This window comes from Platalea leucorodia, assembly GCF_965183815.1.
Source record: "Platalea leucorodia genome assembly, chromosome: 5".
Lineage (NCBI taxonomy): Eukaryota > Metazoa > Chordata > Aves > Pelecaniformes > Threskiornithidae > Platalea > Platalea leucorodia.
In genome coordinates, this window is record NC_138827.1 from 102,073,513 (window position 1) to 102,091,967 (window position 18,455).

At 49.9% G+C, this 18,455-nt stretch overlaps 1 protein-coding gene across 1 annotated transcript in view; it reads right to left on the reverse strand.

The window, feature by feature from the left end:
- Positions 1-504: 504 nt before the first annotated feature.
- ACVR1C (activin A receptor type 1C) overlaps positions 505-18,455 on the reverse strand; it is a gene marked incomplete at both ends in the record, with an annotated part of 30,280 nt that continues 12,329 nt past the window's right edge. The window contains 8 exons of the mRNA XM_082312564.1: positions 505-630; positions 959-1,089; positions 1,348-1,472; positions 1,962-2,118; positions 2,649-2,816; positions 3,048-3,278; positions 5,546-5,791; positions 17,308-17,538. Of these exons, the coding sequence (XP_082168690.1) occupies positions 505-630; positions 959-1,089; positions 1,348-1,472; positions 1,962-2,118; positions 2,649-2,816; positions 3,048-3,278; positions 5,546-5,791; positions 17,308-17,538 (1,415 nt within the window). The remainder of the gene's footprint in view (positions 631-958; positions 1,090-1,347; positions 1,473-1,961; positions 2,119-2,648; positions 2,817-3,047; positions 3,279-5,545; positions 5,792-17,307; positions 17,539-18,455) is intronic.

Consider the following 18,455-nt stretch of genomic DNA (forward strand, 5'->3'; position numbering starts at 1 on the left):
AGGTAATGATAAATATAGTATTTAAAAATGCATTTTACCGACAGACCCTTTTCAGATTCCTGCGCAAAAATATGTAAAAAGCTGGATTAAATTTGGCCTTTCACTTGGTTTGAGGATAAAACATGTGGTTTCTCTTGCAGACAGGCTTTAACCAATACCGGCTGCTTCCAGTACGTTTGGGGTTTGACTAGGATAAAAAGCGCAATAGCGAAAGGTATTGTTACACTGCCGTGCTGTTTTCAGCTCCTTTCTGCAGTTAGCCTAGTGTCTAACTTGCTTCAGAAAACCAAAGCAAGTCGTTGACTTGCTGTAGAAAACATGAGCTATGAGTCAAAGCTGCCCCTTCCAGTGGCCAAATACGAAGCTAGATAGATGTCAGTGCTCTGGTTTGGGCACTTAAATACTGAACCACGTTACGTGAGGTAGACCAAAAATAAAAATAATATCACATGTTGAAAGATGAACAGAAGAATACATTCCCCTCTCTTCCTCCAGGGAGCTCCGTCAGGCTTTGGAGTCCTCCTGCACGCAGAGCTGAGAAATCGTCTTCTTAATACGCAGCGCGGTCAGCCGCGCGGCGCCGTTGGCGTACCAGCATTCGCGCATTATCCTGCCCATTACTCGCAGCGCCTGCGAATTAGAAATTAAAAGAACAGGTCAAGAATGAAACCGTCACCTCCCGCTTTTAATTTTTTAAGTGCAATACTGGAAGACAAAATATAGCTCTCTCAAACGGTAATACAACAGCAATATCATCAATTAAGACCCATATTCCAGAGAGTTCAGCATTCGGTGCAAAGACATTTTTCTCTGTGTTGACCTGGGAGCTGAAAAAGAGCCAGACATCTGAAACACATTTAAATCCAGGAGACGCTGGACATCGAGTTCCCTTTGTCCCACTGAAAAATTCTGTCTTAATTTAAATATGCTTTGTAGTAAACTGGAAAACTGCTTTTACCTCACAGCTTTGCCACTGGTTTGGAATATTTGGTCTGAGCTTCTGCTCACAAACTACCCTTCTCATATCTTCTATCGAAGGATCAGAAGGCACAACGTCATAGTAAGGCAACTGGTATTCCTCAGTGATTCCTAGGAAAGATTTATTGTGTAGGTAACACAAAATCCAAAGTAGCTGCTCCAGAATAAACTCCAATTTTGTTTTTACAGGCAATGAGAGAGAACAGAGGAACATTTGGGGCCACCTTGAACAACCGCTCCACAACAGACTTCTCCCACCACACGCTGCCAAGATAACCAAGTGCAGGGGCAGGGACATAGGTAGTTGCTTTTGTTTTATTTAAGATAAAAGCGGTCTGGATTGCAGAATGAAAAGGCCAGAAACCTCACCTCCAACAGAGCACCTTCGGGCTATCTCCCAGTATACCAGCCCAAGAGAGTATATGTCTGCACGCTTGAAGGACTCGAAGATGTTCGTGTTCATCACATCATCAAGTATCTCAGGAGCCATATACCTTTAAAGCACACAAAGGTCAGTTTGCCAGAGGGAGTTCGCACAAGACTGCAGCTGCGCGGCTGCAGGCCTGGTCCTACTGGGAAAAAAGGAAAAGGGAAACTCCTTTTGACAGCAATTCCCAGTGAAAGCAAGAGTTGGCCTGGGCAATGAACGTAATGCTGCGGCTGCCTACATCCACGCACATCGCTGCGACTCCTCATGGCGCTGGGAGCGATGCCCTGACTACGCCCAGAAGGCGGCAGGGTGACCGACACGCGACGTCCACGCCGCAGAGCCGTGCTCGGCGTGGGGTGGCAAGCTCCATCCCAAGCCAGGGCTGGCAACCGCCTTCCGCACTGGCCCCGCAGGGATGGAGGGCTTGGGTCTGTTGCCAAAACTCGACAGACGCCAAAAGCAGAGGGGGAAGTCGCCGATGGAGGAAAGGGCCGAGAGAAGCCATCCCCGCAGGGCGAGCCGGGCCGGCGGTCAGCAGCCCGCCCTCACCCACCTCCTGGTCCCCACCCTGGGGTTCTGGGGAATGTCGATGGTGTTCAGCACCGAGTTGTGCTTCACCGCCAGGCCCAGGTCCGCGATGGCGCAGCTTTCGTTCCTCTTCACTAGGATGTTTTTAGATTTCAGATCTCGGTGCGCAATCGCTGGCTTGCCTGTTCGCGGAAAGAGAAAGCGCCATCAATTTTGAGAACGACAGTATGAACTTTAATATAAATGAGCAAGGAAGCAAAACCAGTTTTATTCAACTTTGTTACTATACGCTGTATGAAAACATTGAAGCCTATTTTGTACCAAGTAAATCTCTACTAAATGCCACCAAATTAAAAAAAAAAAACCTTGAGGGCATTTTTGTTCCAATATCTGCATTTCAGGAATAAAACAGAAAACAAGAAACTGTAAGTTCACCCTCCGAATTCATTTGGAAAACCCTTCGCTAGCGCTCCCCTCTAGCACGGCTGTTCCCACAGACGCCCACTCAAAGACGCGGAAGGAAGACGTGGAAGCGGGAAGATGATATTCCATTTCTCTATTTATACCGTATCACATAGCGTTATACCAATACCGTTTCTTACGGTGTAACAGTTTGTAAAATGCTTTACTATACCACCTCACCCATAAACATTTTTGCAAGCACTGAAGTTCCTTAAAATACTAGCGGGAAAAGTGGGAGGGAAGCACTTGCCTTGCGTGCCGACGATCTCCATGTGGAGGTGTGCCAGGCCGCTGGCCACCGAGAGCGCCAGCTTGACCATGCCCTCCACCGTCACCGTGCCTCTGTTCAGGTAGTCAAACAGCGACCCTTGCTCGTGGTACTCTGAGACAAGCCAGAGCTGAGTCCACGTCCCGTTATCTACCCAGAGGAAGCAAGATTATTCAGAGTTATGAAAGAATTTAGCCAGGAAAAGCCTTTCCCGTTTTGCGGCCAGCTCAGGCGTGCAAACGAACAAGTTTGCCAGCCGCCCCACCGGGAAGGAGCCCAGGACAGCTGCGAGGTTCAGAGTGGTATTTCGGGTGGGAGCGGGGGCAGCGAAAGCAACTCGGAGACAGACACCCGGGATTTCAGTCGCGACTCGCAGCATACCCTTGTTATCGGCAGCAATAAAGCCCAGGATGTTCTCGTGCCTCAGCATAACCGTCTGATAAATTTCTGCCTCCCGAAACCAGGACCGTTCATCTCTGGAGGAGAAGATTTTCACAGCTACATCCTCCCCGCACCATTTGCCACGCCAGACTTCGCCGAATCGGCCTTTTCCTACGATTTCCTGCAGGACAATAGTCCTTGCGATTGTTCTTTGTACGAGCAGCGGTAAACCTAGTTTAAAAAGAGAGAGGTATTTGTGAAATAGTTCACCAGTGAGAGGTTTTCCAGTGAGTTGTACTCATGACTTTGCTCTCAACGAGCGCCAAGGGAAAATCCTCTCCCAACCGGAATCTCCCACAGTACTTTTTAATGCCACTCGCCAGATGAGCGTACGTCGCGCCTGTCCTAGGTACAAGGGACAATCTCGGTTCTGGAGCGAGTCAGGCACGAGCTCTCCCTCCCGCCAGCTCGGTGCAGCCTGAAAACCAGAGCGTCAGGCCTTGGCACGTGCCAGCGCGGCCGAGCGGCCGCCGGTCTGCCGAGGGATGCCAGGGACCCCCCGTGCACCGGGGCACGCTCCACCGGTTCCTTCAAGAGCCATGAGCCAGTCGGGGTCACCACAGGAATTACGTACCCTTCAGACAAGGGGGCGGGCGAAAGAAACAGAAAAGGGCTGAAAAACTGGCATGTACGCCGTGGCCTGCCTGGAAAATAAGCCCAGCTTTGCTATTCTGTTGACAAAGGAAAAAAGACTGGCTGTGGCCGATGTGTCAAAAGGCACGACAGACTGCAATAACCGTGCACTGGCAAATGCCGGGGCCGGACCTCGGCCCCGCCAGCGCCCGCGCCGGGCATCGCCTGCTGCGTCCTGGGCAGCCTTCAGGGGCTTCGGTCCCAGCTGCGCCGCACCGCGTCCGCCCGCCCGGCCCGGAGCCGGCTCTCCCTTCCCCTCCCGCTGCTCTCAGTAAACCACCACGCGGGTCTATTTTCCAGCAAAGCCAGGAGACCCCTATGACACAGGTGCCTTTCTTTCCCCAAATTCTACCTCCCTAATCGCAAATAAATTTAAAAACCACAAAAAACCCCAATAAGAATAAACAAGCAGGCCTGAACTACTTCATTTGGTTTGATATGGACTACAGTTTGTTTTGCAGTCAATTAGCTGATCTGTTCTGGCTGAAATTTTCAAAGAGAAAAATAAATTATCATAACAGTTTCATTTTGTTTTGCTAGCCAAAAACCCCTGCCTCATTTCATTTGATGCTGTATTTGTTTGGGACTTAAAACACAGATTTTTTTTTTTTTTTTTTTTTTAAATCATGACAACCTTGCTTTTAACAGAGCAAAATAATCGCCAGGAAAAATTATAGTTTGAAGGTCAGCTTACTCAAATTTATTCAAATTTTCCCTCCGGTGTCCTGGACAGAGCCCTCGCTCCCCGCAGCCGCAGCCTTTCGCGGGCTCATCCTGGCTGCCTGTGGCCAACCCCCGAGTCACAAACTTGCCAACTTGCTATTTGGCCAAAATCCGAACACACCGCACCGGTGCACACGAGGCTCCGTCTGCCTCCACTGTGGGCCAGCACAAAGAAAGCCCTGTTATTAGCTTAGGGAGGTCTACGAACAGGTAAAACTTCAGGGTAAATAAAGCCAGAGTCTACCCATTATATCTGTGGAAAAAACATTAGGGAAGTACAATAAATTAATCCTGAAAGGCATGTAGTTCACGGAGAATGAAGTAAATTAAATTAAGCACCATTTATAAATTTTTCACTTATAAATAAAAGTAAGCATGAGTCACATATTTTTCAAGTAAATAAAAATTCTAGTTACAGAAAGCTTGGCTGTACACACCAGACATGCCACCAGCCTGATGAGCTGGAATTTTTTAATTCCCACCTCATTTTTGCGTTTCTTTGATTTAACAAGGTCTCAATAGCAATGGAGGCATCATAGTAGATAGGATATCAGAAATGGGAAAAATATTAAAACAGCTGGTGTTCTGCTCAAACTAAGAATTTGGAGTAACGTTATTTTGGCACCCCTATAAAAATCTCAGCAGTGGCATCCTGACTCATGCAGTTAAATTTAGTACCTTTTGTTACCAGCTATGCCACATCAGCCAGCAACGTTTTGTTTCGCACATGAAACCGACTCCTGAATTAACTCCTTTAACTCTTGCATTCAAACAAAGAATCAAACTTTTGTAATTTGACAGAAGAAGAGCAAACAAAGCCCTCTTGCTGCTGGAAGGCGTGGCCAAGCGTATCGGCACAAAACCGCCCTTGACATGAAACTCGGCACCGGCGTAAGAGCCTCTGAGATGACCCCCACCTGCATCCTCTGCCGGGCAGGCGACGTCCTTCATCGCCCTACAAGCAAGGTGGCACGTTGGCCTTCAGTTTAAGCATCAAGAAAATTCGCTCCAAAAACTGGCAGCAAAGCAACAGCAGCCGCGGCGAGGGCGGCGGGCAGGGCAGCTGGGCGGCCCCCACGTACCAGAGCCGGAGCCGGAGGTCGTCATGTCGTAGATGAGATCCTTCAGCGTCTTCCCAGAGTTCACCAGGTTGCACTCGGAGAGGGGCTCCTCCACGTTGGGCTGCTTCGCCCTGCCGCGGGCGCAGCGCCGGCCCTGGCAGGTGCATGCCGCCAGCACCGCCGCAAGGGAGAGGACGCAGACCGGCACCGCCACCGTCACCGCCAGCACCACGGGTCCTGCGCTGGCTCTGCTGGGAGACTCTGACGCTGTTGGAAGACACAAGGGAGAGCAGGGTAGAGGGAAAAGGACGGTAAGTGAAGGGCTGCAGAGTGACGACATATTAAGATGTAATGATTTCCCGCAGTCCTCCTGACCGGGACCGGCAGCAGCGAGACAGATCACGTTTCTGTAAGTTACGGAGTCTTTTCCCCCCACACCTTTTGTGCAGGTAGCTTGGGCTCAGGTTAGCACTGTGATCACCACTGAACACCACCATCTCAGCCAGCTCGCCCCACCAGCGGTTCCTCAAGGGAACACCGGTGGAGACGTCGGGCAGCGCGCGGCTGGCGGCAGCACAGCCGGAGGTGCGGTGCCGTACAGAGCATCGCCGCGCCTGTCCCCAGAACAGCCCCGGGACAGCTCCCCAGAGATGCTGACCCCCCCCGCAGGGTGCCGTCCGGTTGTGTCTCCGCTTAGCTGTTACTAAACCCACACAGACTTCTCACAGCACGGCGAGTCCCACCCCACCTCTCAGTACCATTCAAGACAGCAAACACCTGAAGAACATTTCCTTGCAAAACATTTCCTCCCAAAAATGCAGCAGGGACCCTACAGAGCACACGTTTTTACCCTGTTCGCGTTGTCAAAATGCCATTTGTCTGCGGTTAGCTGATCCCCACCTCCCCACTGCAGAAGATCAAGAGATGGGACCAGCAAGCTGACTGCGGGAGCCCGACCGAGCCGAAGGCTGGCGCACAGGGCTGCGCCAGCACGACCAGCACCCCGGCAGCCAGCAACCTGCACTTCACACACAGCAGCGCAGACGGCAGCTCCGCACGCAGGCAGTCTGCACCCAGCGAGAGACACCTTACCGGCTTCACAACCAGCAGGCGCAGTGCCCTGCCCGCACTGGAAGGGCTGTGTCTAAATTTCTCAGCACACTGTTCCTGCTGAAAGCAAATCCTTGGAAAAAACAATTTCCTAACACTTAATGCATACGGGAATACAAAGTTCTAGTCAACGAGGCATTAAAAGGATCTCTAAGACAGAACGCTTTCGGAACTTGTGTTCATGAAGCTGTATTTCACACGGGTCAAGAAACGGGACGGTCCTAGATCATTTTCCATTTTAAAACCATAGGGGTAAAAATCATATCAAGAAGCTATAGGAGTACCTTACTAAGGTATTTACTTGCACATGCACACACATACAAATCCCTTAATACCCCCAAAATTGTAAATAAGCTTAAAAACAAAACCAAAAACCAAAACAATCAACCAACACACACCCTCCCTCCAAAAATAAAACAAAACAGAAACACCACCCAAAAAAGCCCCCTCAACCCTCAGAATCACAAGTACCGAACAGTGGATCTAAAGGCTACAGAAGCTTTAAGAACTCCACACCGTGCAAAGTCACCCCTTGGCCACTCCAGAAAACAAAAAGCCCCTCTCTCCCTTTAGGCATATGCTAAGCAGCGCGTACAATGTAATCTGAATTTTGAGAGTAACTGAGGCTCCAAGCCACTCTCGGCAGCAGCAGCCTGATGGCCCTCAGCACTGACTGCTGCTTTCCTCCAGTTCACGTTACAACAGAAGCACCTCTTCTTCAAAGGACCTTGTCAAGCCCTGCACTCCATCGTTCAGAAGTGCCAGGAGCAAAGTTAGTTGTGCGAAGTTAACTTGTTCCTTTTTCTTCTCTTCCTTACATTTTAACACTAAGTACTTTAACTAAGTGAGAAACGAAAATAAAATGTTAACAACGGAAGCGCACAATTCAAACCATTCTGAAAAGAAAGTTATTGTGTCTTGCCCACGGGCTTTTCCTTTAACAGACTTCAACAGGACGCTCAAGGCCTTATCTGGCAGATTTGTAAGAGGATTTGCACGCAGGATTCCTCCTTGCAACTGCTGCTTGTTAACCGATACACCGTGACTTCCTAAGCTGTTTTTAATTCTGTTTCCACACGGCAGAGATTTCCCCTGAAGCAGGTATGATGTGCAGCGGGTACGCACCCTCTGCCATAGGAACCGTGGCACTGCCGCTGGGCACTGCGCCCTGCAGCGCTGAGATGCCGGGCACCGCTGCGAGGTGCTGGCGTCGCGCGTGCCGAGGAGGACCGCCGCGCCACGCAGCAGGGCACGCAGCTGGTACGATGCCTCGGGGCGAGGAGCTGTCCCCGGGGTGGGGGGCACGCAAGCCACAGCACTTCTAGCGCATCACCAAATCGACGCCCTCGCCCGCAGATCTAAGTGGATTCGTTATCTATCGGCAGTTGCTGTTAAAGAACAAACATGTGCAAGGTACTTACTATAAAATGTCAGTTCTTTCCACCAACTGCTGAAAAACAACATGACGTGAAATGAACAAAATATAAAACTTTATTGTTTCTAGGCCAGTACAAACAGTATCAAAAGGAAAAGAATCAGGAAGCTTTGAACAGCAACAACCGAACCAGTGGGAAGAGAGAGACTCAGACGGGCACCTTCGCAGACTGGCACAGGATCTCCACGCCCTGAACCGGAGCAGCAATTCTCCCTGCTGCAAGCAGCAGCGACAAGCAGTCGTGCTGGAGAGTATTTGCTCCTAGCAGCGAGTGACCGTGAGCACCTGCAGAGCCCGTGGGCGCTGCACGGGTGGAACGCCAGCAGGCAGGCCGTGGTCCGGGTGGGACATCCTTCACCCGCCTCTCCCGCTCGTGCCCGAGCCTTGTCTTCTGCTGCAGCATCGTTGCACTTCGTCACCACGCGGTGACCACGCGCGCGTCCACCGCTGCCCTGCATCCCCCTCCCGGTCCTTCCAGCTCCCTCCTTCTCTTCCTTCTTTTTTTGCAGCTCCCTCCTTTCCAGACCACCACTCTTTCCAGAAGCAACTTTTAAAAAATCTCCAGGTTTGTTCTCTTTTTCTCTACTTTCAAGCCTGTTTCCTTGCAGTCTGGATGTTACAGGTGGCACACCTGTACAGGCAAAAAAGAGTAACAGTTACTTTTGGCTTTCTTTTTATCTTAAAATTATATACATACCTATGTATATACATAAAACTTTCAGGATCTCCTGAAACTGGGAAGCGGCTCTGGAGATACTCTGAATAGGAGAAAAGCCAAGTTCGCTAAGGGCACAATAAACTACTTTGCTTAGCTTTTCTTAGCTGTTCCTGAACCAGTTGCACATCACGCTGCTGCAGCAACATCTCGCCCTGCATTTAGAGACCGCAAGGCCATGGTCTGACTGGCCACTAACGGAGTAACTGGGTGACGGCAGCAAGCACAGAGCATTGAGGCGCGGAGCAAGGCGAGCGGAGAAACGTGCATTTCCACAAGCACCCTCTTCACTGCAGGACATGCTCCCGACTCACCACGAACCTAAAAGAAAGCACCCGTTTTTGAAGGGTTTTTCATATTAAAGCCATGTTACTCTACTGGCTATGCCTACACTACCTTTTTGTAGATTCTGCAAATCTAGGTTCAGTTCACAGATTTGCCAACAGAATTAAGTGAGACAACAATGCGGTTCAGGCTTCTGGGACGTGACAATTTGTACCTTGCAGTGCACTGTTTGTACATTGTAAACCGCTGAAACAGGTTTTATCAAACAGAATTTTAAGGGGCTCATAAAAAATGCTCAGTACACCTTTAAAAAAAGCAACAAAACTATTTTTATCAGAAAAAATGTCTTGAATTTTAACAGAAAAGTGATCTGACACATTTCTACTGAAAACATAAATGAGTACAGCTTGTATCACTAAAGAACTGCAGTGCAGGCTTTGTGAGAGAACTGCATCAGAACTTAATTTTTAGAGGTCTCTCCCTCCCATATGGCATTCTGGGAGCCAGGCAAGCAGCAGGGCAGGCAGGGAAAGCGGCAGGTCCAGCAGGGACACAGCGAGCACAGCAGGCCAGCAAGCTCGTTTTGACACTCCGGCGCCAGGGGCAGGAGAAGCCTTGGCTGACGCAGGAGGATGGAGGAGGGAGCAGGGAGACCAGGACGCTCGTGGCCACTCTGGGGCTGCAGAGCGAGGCGTCAGAGCGAAGCAGAAGCAGAATTCAAAGACTCTCGCATCCGCTCAGGAGGGTGACATCCAGCACCAGGAATACAAACAGACACCAGCTTTATGGCTTACGCAGTGACAGTTGTTCAGAACAAAATCAAGTTCAGTGATGCTTACAGGTCTCCTCCGAGATGCTGCTAAGTTGAGAGAGCTCGGGTGCAGAAGGCAAGTTAGCAGTGAGACTGGAAGCTGAGGTGTCCGGGCCAGTTTGCACGGGGTCTCCATCGAGTTCCTGGGAAATGAAGAGAACCTGACTGTCTAGAGAAGTTTCTTGGAAGGAGTCAACTGGAAACCTCCTTTGCCATCCTTCCGTCTACCAGCTGTACCAAAGACAAAGTGCGGATCGAGGCTGGTGGCAACGACTCAAACCCTTTCCAGTTCTTCATAGAGCACACGCGGGAGACTTGAGAAGTACCAACACTGTGACTCCCGCTTTACAGCTGGTTGTAGGCCATCTTCAGTCCTGACCCCTTGCAGCACGGGGTCCTGCAGCCAGCACCACAGCCGTGCCCACTTCTGGGCTTGCGCACCAGGACCCCTTGGGCATCCCTGGGGCTTCCCGCAGCGCAAACCACAGGCAGGAGGAGTGACAAACAGCACGAGTGCAAAATCCACCACAGGCAAGGTACAAACAGGAATTAAAGGCGACATCACCAAATAAGTGTGGCAATGTTTACAGCAGTTGTGCAATGTTAAACTCTCTGGGAAATAAGAATATCCCTCATGACTACCTAAACCCATCAAATCACCACCATTAATCATAGCATTTTGCAATCTGATTTCAAATGTACTATTTAATGATTTACTAACCAAGAATAGAAGCTGAAGACATGTTGCCATGTATGAAACAAAAATAGCACATCTGGCAATATTTAGCAATTTCACAATATGGTATAGTTATATTCCAAGTTGTGTAAACAAAAGAGTACTTTTAGGCAGTAAAAAAAAAAGGAAGGATTTTTTTCCCTCCAATGGAAAAGACATTGTCACACACAACATTTGCCTCGCTTTTGACATATAACGGGCACCTTAAGACTTCTAAAAGCCCTGAACTATGTGTGTTTAAGTTCGTAAGCCACTCAGGGAAAAAAATTATGTGTTCTTTCCAATGTAGTAAGAAAATATATTGCATCTAAAGAGGAGCTCGAGTCAGACATACAGAATACTTTTAAACAATTTCAAAAGTACACAATTTGGACTAGAGTCTAAAATAAAGTTTCTCCAGCTTTCACCATGACTACAGACCCCATCACCCCTTGCAGGACATTCAGAAATCAGTCTGCTTAAGGATCGAGAAGTTCAAGCAAACCCATCAGGGATACAGCTATGAGATAAATGGATGCGTTATCGGAATTGCTATTTCCCCCCTCCCCTGTCCCCAGCCCTGCCTGCCCTTCGCGTGGCAGTACTCCTACCAGTCCCTCCAGAGAACGTGAATCTGGGACGGCCAAGATGGACAAAAGTATGTGAAATATTTGCAGAACGAGACACGCACAGAGCAGCTACGACAGGCTGGAGCTCTGCCCACAGGGTTTTGTTGAGGAGAACCTCAGCAGCTCGGCCCAGCTGGGGGATTGTCCCAGGGGCTGCACCAGCGGCGCAGCACTGGACTGCACCGACGCGAAGAGGACAGAGGTTTAGTGCATCTCGTGCAGCTATTTCAGTCTCTGAGCAGCTCTGCACCACCACAACCCAAGCTACAGCCCATGCTTTGGGTCACGGACAGCTAACCTCCTAACAGCCAGAAAGTGAATGTCTGTAATTTAGAGGCTGATGGGTTCAGGCCGGCTGTTACTGGACTGAAGCACTTCTCACACCGGCCTGCACAGCTCCCCGCGATCACATCTTCTCCAGGGCCCCCTGACCGGGCTCAGCCCACCCCCAGGAGGCTGGAAGGCACTAGATCCAGATGGAAGTTGGTCATAAGCAGCTCCTCCTCCCCACTTTTTTTTTGAGTCTTGACCTCCATCCAAGGCTGTCCATGCCACAGCAGGCGAGCCCATCTTTTTCATTAAAAAAACCAAACCAGAAACCAGTCAGCTAAAGGAAGTTTCTGTTACTGTTTTGCAGCAGAGTAGTAACTCGAACTGTTAATGCTGGCCATGGAACTCCACGGTGGCTTTCAGAAACCATCAGCTAAGAGGAAACAAAGCGGCCACATGGAAGAGAGAAAAAAAAAAAAAAAAAATCAAAATATTTCCCCTCCTCTTCTTTTTTTGCTCCGTTTCCCATCCTCCCTGTTTTTACCCATCACTAACATTTTAGGAAGGCTACTGAGACAAACCGTGTTTTGTCTCTTCGCTCGCTGTCCGTACCTTCCTTCTAGCTCTGTTCGTGGGCCGAGTCTGTGCCGGGAAGACAAAGCCAGACCTTTTCACCCAGTTCAGCCACAGACAAGGAACCCAACAGCGAAGGAGAGGGAAAGCCGGAGCCTTGCCCTGAACCGTGCCCTGAGCACAGCCTGGGCACCTCCCTGCCCGTCAGGGCCTGGGGAAGCTCTCAAGGTCCACAAACAATTAAAAGAGATTTCCCTTACAATTTGTGTTCAAACACTGGGTTTTATTCAGAAAGTTGTTGGTTGAAGGCTGATTTTTCTCATTTTCTGGATTAATACGTACCTTATAAAACTTCTGGTACGGTAGTGTCTGACTTCTTTAATACTAACATATCCATGTATACCATTCTCCTAAAAGGGCTTTAATGTCTTTAGGCATTTTTAAAACAGGTAAATGAACAGTAATTATTTGTTCATGCAAAACCTACAGACGATATTAAAAAAAAAAAAAAATCCAACAAAATACGAGAATCTTGCCCAACAATTAGTCTAATTGGTACCATTGGTCTCTCTTGGCAATACGTATACACCAAAGGGATTTTTGTCTTAGGAATTCTATTATATTTCCCTTTCTTTCATCCCAGTGTGTGCCACTGAAGGTGATATGAGGGCCATTTGTGCCTTTGTACAGTTTGGGCAATAGGAATAAAGAAGAGAGCTGGAAATTACTTATTATACAGTTTGTTAATCCCACTATTAGCTTAATCTTGTTCCATAAAGCCTCCTTTCTCCTCTGACTCATTTTCCATTATGTAAATACAGAACAGAAATCATACGCTTTTTATCTCAAGTTCTAGAGATGCTGCTGCGCCAGGTCACCCAAAACAGAGCAGAGAGCAGACCGCTCCTGCTGCGTGCTGCCTTTTGCTGCAACGACAGAGGGAACTTTTGAAGGAAAAACCCTAAAACCAGAGAATTCTTTGCTGTGCTGCGGTCTCCCACCAACTCGCGGGCGTGCGGCTGTACACACTGAGCACATCCCCCTGTTTCTTCTCAGAGAGGCTGACATTTTCTTTAGCCAGCCTCTGAAAGCAGCCTGGTCAGAAAGCCCAGAATCCTGTGACAAATTTGCAAACCCACCTGCACCCACCCAGCTTCTACATTCAGCATCTGTAGAGACAAAGACGTAACATCCAGCATCACTAGGTGTTTCGAGATCAAGAGGTCTGAATGAGTAGCAGCGTGAGCTTTTCTCCACACATCTATAGACACGCAGAGAAAGACAGCAGAGCTCAAGAAAGTCCTGTTAACTCTATCTGGTAACAAACGCAAAGCGCCTGAGCCTTCAGGCTCCGGTTCAGCAGTTCCTGAGTCCCTGCCTCCGCCTAAGGAGGTAACTGAAGCCAACATCAACTTTGCTGCTTTGGAGATGGGATGGGAAACAAGTTCCCCAGCCTGCACTTACTCTTCCTGGGGCCAAACACCACCCGCCACCATAACCAAGTGTACGCGTCGGGGTATGAGAAGCTCCAGCGGTCTACGCCAGGGCTGCAGGTCAGGGTCTGTCATCTACAAACAGGCTCGGGAGCGGGGCAAATCCCGCTCACAAGTGGGGCGGGGGCAGAGATCACAAGCACCGTCTCCCAGATGTGAAATACAGCCTGAAAATCCTGTGAGACACAAGTCTACGACTGGAAGAAGTCTTCTAGATCTTATTAGCAACTCCTCAAAATGGCCTGTTACATGCTGAGGCGCACAGAGGCACCTTCTCATCCAGAGGGGGGTTCGGGGAAAGGTCCCCCCGAGGAAGCGGCAGCGGCCGTTTTCTGCAGCCCTGTTACGACACCCCACTGACAGGGGAAGGTCGCCTCAGGTCGCCCGCTGGGGCAGGAGGCTTCCTAGAAACCTGGAAATAGTCAGGGTAACGCAGAAAAACCCTCAGCACCGCAAACTAATCCTGCGCTTTGAAACTTGGCACCTGTTAATGCAAAATACTGTAATGAAATCCCTGCCAACGAGTGTATAAAAAGCAGATATCCAGGTTGAATCCGTCCTTAAAAATAAATGTGTTTTTTTTACGATGTGTGGAAATAAACAAACAAAAAAACCAAACCCCCCCACACACACACACAAAACCAACAACTCAAACCAAGAGCAACCTCCCCTCATGCAAGGCACAGCAACAAGAGCTCTGCTGCTGACCGAGGCACGCAATGCCATCTACAGTTTTACTACAGAAATTCATGCACGGGCAATCAAAACAAACAAATTGCTTCTGCGCTCAGAGATCCTCACGCTGCAAGTCATTTCATTGCTTTCCAGTCACTCTTCGCACATTTACAGCGTAAGCCCTTGGCAATTAACACCCAGCGGAGCCGCGGCAGGCCGGCACGAAGAAGGGCGGAGGGACGGGCTCGTGCCCCGGCTGGCTGCGGCTGCCGTCACGGGGAGGGGGCTGCAGAAGCTCCTGCCTCGGCTGGCAGGGATGTGCCCCACACTGGACCTTCTCAAGGCTTCCCTCCTGCCTAAAGGCAAGCTTTTCATATCCACGCGCTCTACTTTTAAACTAGAATCTGCATAATGGAGACAGACAGACAGACAGACAGAACTTCCCTATCAAGATGCCTGCACCAAGCGTCACACTGCAGGTATTACTACTCTTCAAAGCAGAGGGTGGTGGAAGGTGGGCTGGCTTAAATAAGCACCGTGAGAAAGCAGGTATATTTCAAAGACCGGAGAGCCTGTGTGCTAAGTTAGGCGCTACTAAACAGACCCAGGGGCTTAGTTAGCCACCACGGCCGGCAAGGGACGGCCAACCACCAGGAGACAAGCCGTACACAGTGACATGCCGGAGGAAGGGGTGGCATTACACACGGACCTCTGGGCCAAGCAATCCTACCCGGGGCCTTGCACCAGCACGGCCCGAGCACCGCAAGCCCCAGCTGTGCGGATCCTGGCCCAGCCCGTACTCAGCGGTGGAAACAAAAACTTTTACAACGTCAGTAAGCTGATGGACTAATTACTAAACCTAGAACTGCCTCCACGTTTTGTCAGACCCGTTGACGGTTCCGGAGCTGATTACTTGCTATGGTGCCTCCACTTTAAATTTCTTGCCTTCAGTCAGAGAGGAACCCAAGATCTAGATCTGGATTTCTGAGTGGCATATAAGACCAGAAGGGAAAGAAGAAAAAATGCAAGCTGAGCACGGAGTTGCCTGAACACCCGCTTTGGAAACAGCAAGCTCCTAAGCACAGGAAGACGCCTACCGACGCGGCCTAGGCCACGGCACTCGCACCGCTCCTCCCCGCGGCAGAGCCCGCCGCCGGCGCGGCGGGTACCCCTCCGGCTGGAAGCCTCCCGAGGCGAGGGACGCGGCGCTGCAGAGGCAGCGCGGGACAGCCCAGCGCCCTCGCCCACGCGCTCCGCTACGCGCCTCGGACGGTTTGTTATTACTGCGGCCCAAACGAAGCTGTCCTGTAATATTAATTAGGTGAAGAAGGGCTGTCAGAAAAGACCAGCAAACAAACAACATATTGGCACTGTTCGATTTTCGACTAACATGAGTTCCCCCAAATGTTTAGAGCAAAGGGCTCAGGCTAAAAATTAAGTAATTTTCTCTGGTACTGAAAGATGAAACCAGAGGTTTTGCAACAACCAGTTCAAGCACTAGGACAACAGACATGCCGCCACCGCTCCTCTATAAATAGTGGTTTTCTCCCAAGATTCCAGCATCCCAACTTGCTAAAAAAAAAAAAAAAGCATGGCATCTTATTTCTACATTTCTAGAGCACGACCACTATCAGTATCTCCCTTCCATTGTCAACAGAAAGAAAAATACTTAAACAATCCTCATTCCTGCCCCAAGCAACAGGAGAGATGAGATCCCGGGGTGCAGCCCTGCCAGCTGTCACCCAGGCGGGCTCCTCCAGGGGGGCTGGTGGGAGCTGCCCGGCCCCCGGCGCCTGCCTGTCCGCACCAGGAGACGGCGATCCCCAAGGCCACCCCAGCAACAACCTGGGTCTGCCCTCCTCTATCTCACATGATACAGCACCTGCTTCCAGCAACTGCCCTTTAAATTCTGTTAAGTACTACATGATAGCAGCTTAAATGCAAGTTATAATTGTAAATTATGTATTAATTTGCATCTTTCTTACCTGTAACGTCTCTCACTGGTATAAGTATATAAAAAGGTATCATCTAATAAAGTAGTATATTTTACAGCTTTTTCAAAAAAGCCTGGATTAAACACAAATCTTGGAAAGAAGAGTCAAATAATTAAACCTAAAAATAGCATAAATATTTCTTTTTTAAAAGCACTGAATCAACTTCCTTACACAATTTTGAGTCTGGCAGGCTCAAGTACCGCACCAGCTGTGCCATACACAGAGCTCCTGGAAGTACAAATCTTTTTCCTCCCTCTAATTGGGACCAGGAATCTTACACTTTCTCATCCCTGCTGGACGAGAATCAATGATACTGATCTAACACCAAAGAAAAGCTGCCTTACGAGCTGCTAAAATGAACTGCAGAACTGCAAAGTTCAGGACAGACTAACAAGATCGCTGAAACGGCAGCAGCCAAAGATGTCCCCCATGGACTGCCCCATCACGGGTCAAACCTACAACTAACCGTCTTCTTTCCAAACCTCTCTAGTCAGAATTCTTACCCGAGCCATCTAAAGCAGGTCTTTTCAATTGTGTGCAGAGATGTTTGAGACTGTAAAACTTCAGCCAGTGCAAGGTCTTCGTTATTTCCTTGCGATGCACCACTTAACAGCTCTCAGCTCCTCAGGACCGCTAATTCACAGCTGCGATACATTGCTGATCCGTGCCCCATGGAAAGTCCCCAGTACATCAGGTATCATCTTCCTAACATCTAGGCTAATGCCAATTCAAATCACAAACTCCCGTAAGATATTCCAGCCCATGAATCTCTGAGGTTGCAAGTCTGTTTCATTCAGACTCCTCCTTTCATCTTCATGGTGAATACCTCACGAGGTATCAAAGACAGCATCTGGAGTATCTTTAGGAGGTGCAAGAAAGTCACTTTTCCCCAAACAGAGTTGCAGTTTAGCTTTTCCTGTCTGAAACAAGTTGGGAAAAAACCAGCCACTGTTTTACAGCCAGCCTTTAAAATCCCCATTAGCTGGCTCTCACGGTCACGTCCCCCACACAGTATTTCTGCACTCTCGAGCTGTCACGCAAGCGTTTGAACAGCGTTTTGCGCTCGGGCGGCACTTACCGACGGGCAGGCGGAGGGTGATGTTGTTGCAGAAGTCGGTGTAGCAGCACTCGGTCTTTGTGATGTTCTTGGAACTGTGGCAGAAGACCTGCGCGTTCAGCTCCGGGAGGGAGACGCAGGACTTGATCACCTCCTCCCGCCCGTTGGTCAGCATGACGGAGGCCCAGCAGGCACCCTCCGTCTGGCAGGTGAAGTTGGTGTGCTCGCACAGCTGGCACACGCACTTCAGACCTGAAAAAGAGGTTTCCAGCTTTTGTGAGAAGACCCCGGGAAGACAGACCCCCACGGCAACCGTGCCAGCTCGTCTTGCCAGTCGGCCAAGGCTAGCCGGTTCACCACGAGCACCCCGCGGGAGCTCCAGCCCAGGTCCCGTGCCGGGGCTGTTGGCTGTGCCGGTGAACGGGCCCCTGTGCTGCAGGGGGAAGCCGGTCCCAGAAGGCTCCCAACAGCACAGGTCCCCAACACCCACAGATGACAAGTTTTTAAACCAGGTGGTCCTTGGTCACAGGAAAGCGTATAGCATCTACCTCGCGTGGCGGAGAAGACTGACCGCCCCAAGAAGTTGTTTCTGTGAAAGCTGCCGTTTGCCTAGGTGGGGAGATGGAGGTTTAAGTCTTCAGGTTTATGTTCTCAGCTGCCACGGGCTCAAGACAACATCTCAGACAACGCTCAGGACAAACACGTGGGCACGTGCTCCATTTCGAGATGCATATTTAGACACAGCTACGCTCATTACGTACTGAATCATACATGATATCAACAGCCGCTGTTTGGTAGCCGTGCTGACTTCCCGAAACACGGCCACCCCTCGCCTGTGCCAGCCAGCCCCGCGCTAGCAATACGCACGCCCTGCCAGAGCCGACTGGGTGAGAGCCACGAGCCTGAGGCACCGCCGAGGCGCGCAGCCCCGGCACGCACCGCCCGCCGCCCCGCAGGCAGGCACGGCGGGAACGGCGGGCTCTTCCTCCCCACATCTTCCGAGACACCTTTCCCAGGCACACAAACAGCTGCCCAGCTTCTTTTGGTGCAAAAGCCTGATGACTTCTAAGCTGTGCATGTTTTTAACCATATCTTCATGTTTTACCAAATTAAATAGAAACACATTTAATAACTACCACATTTTTCGGGCTTTATTGACTCTTCCTTGG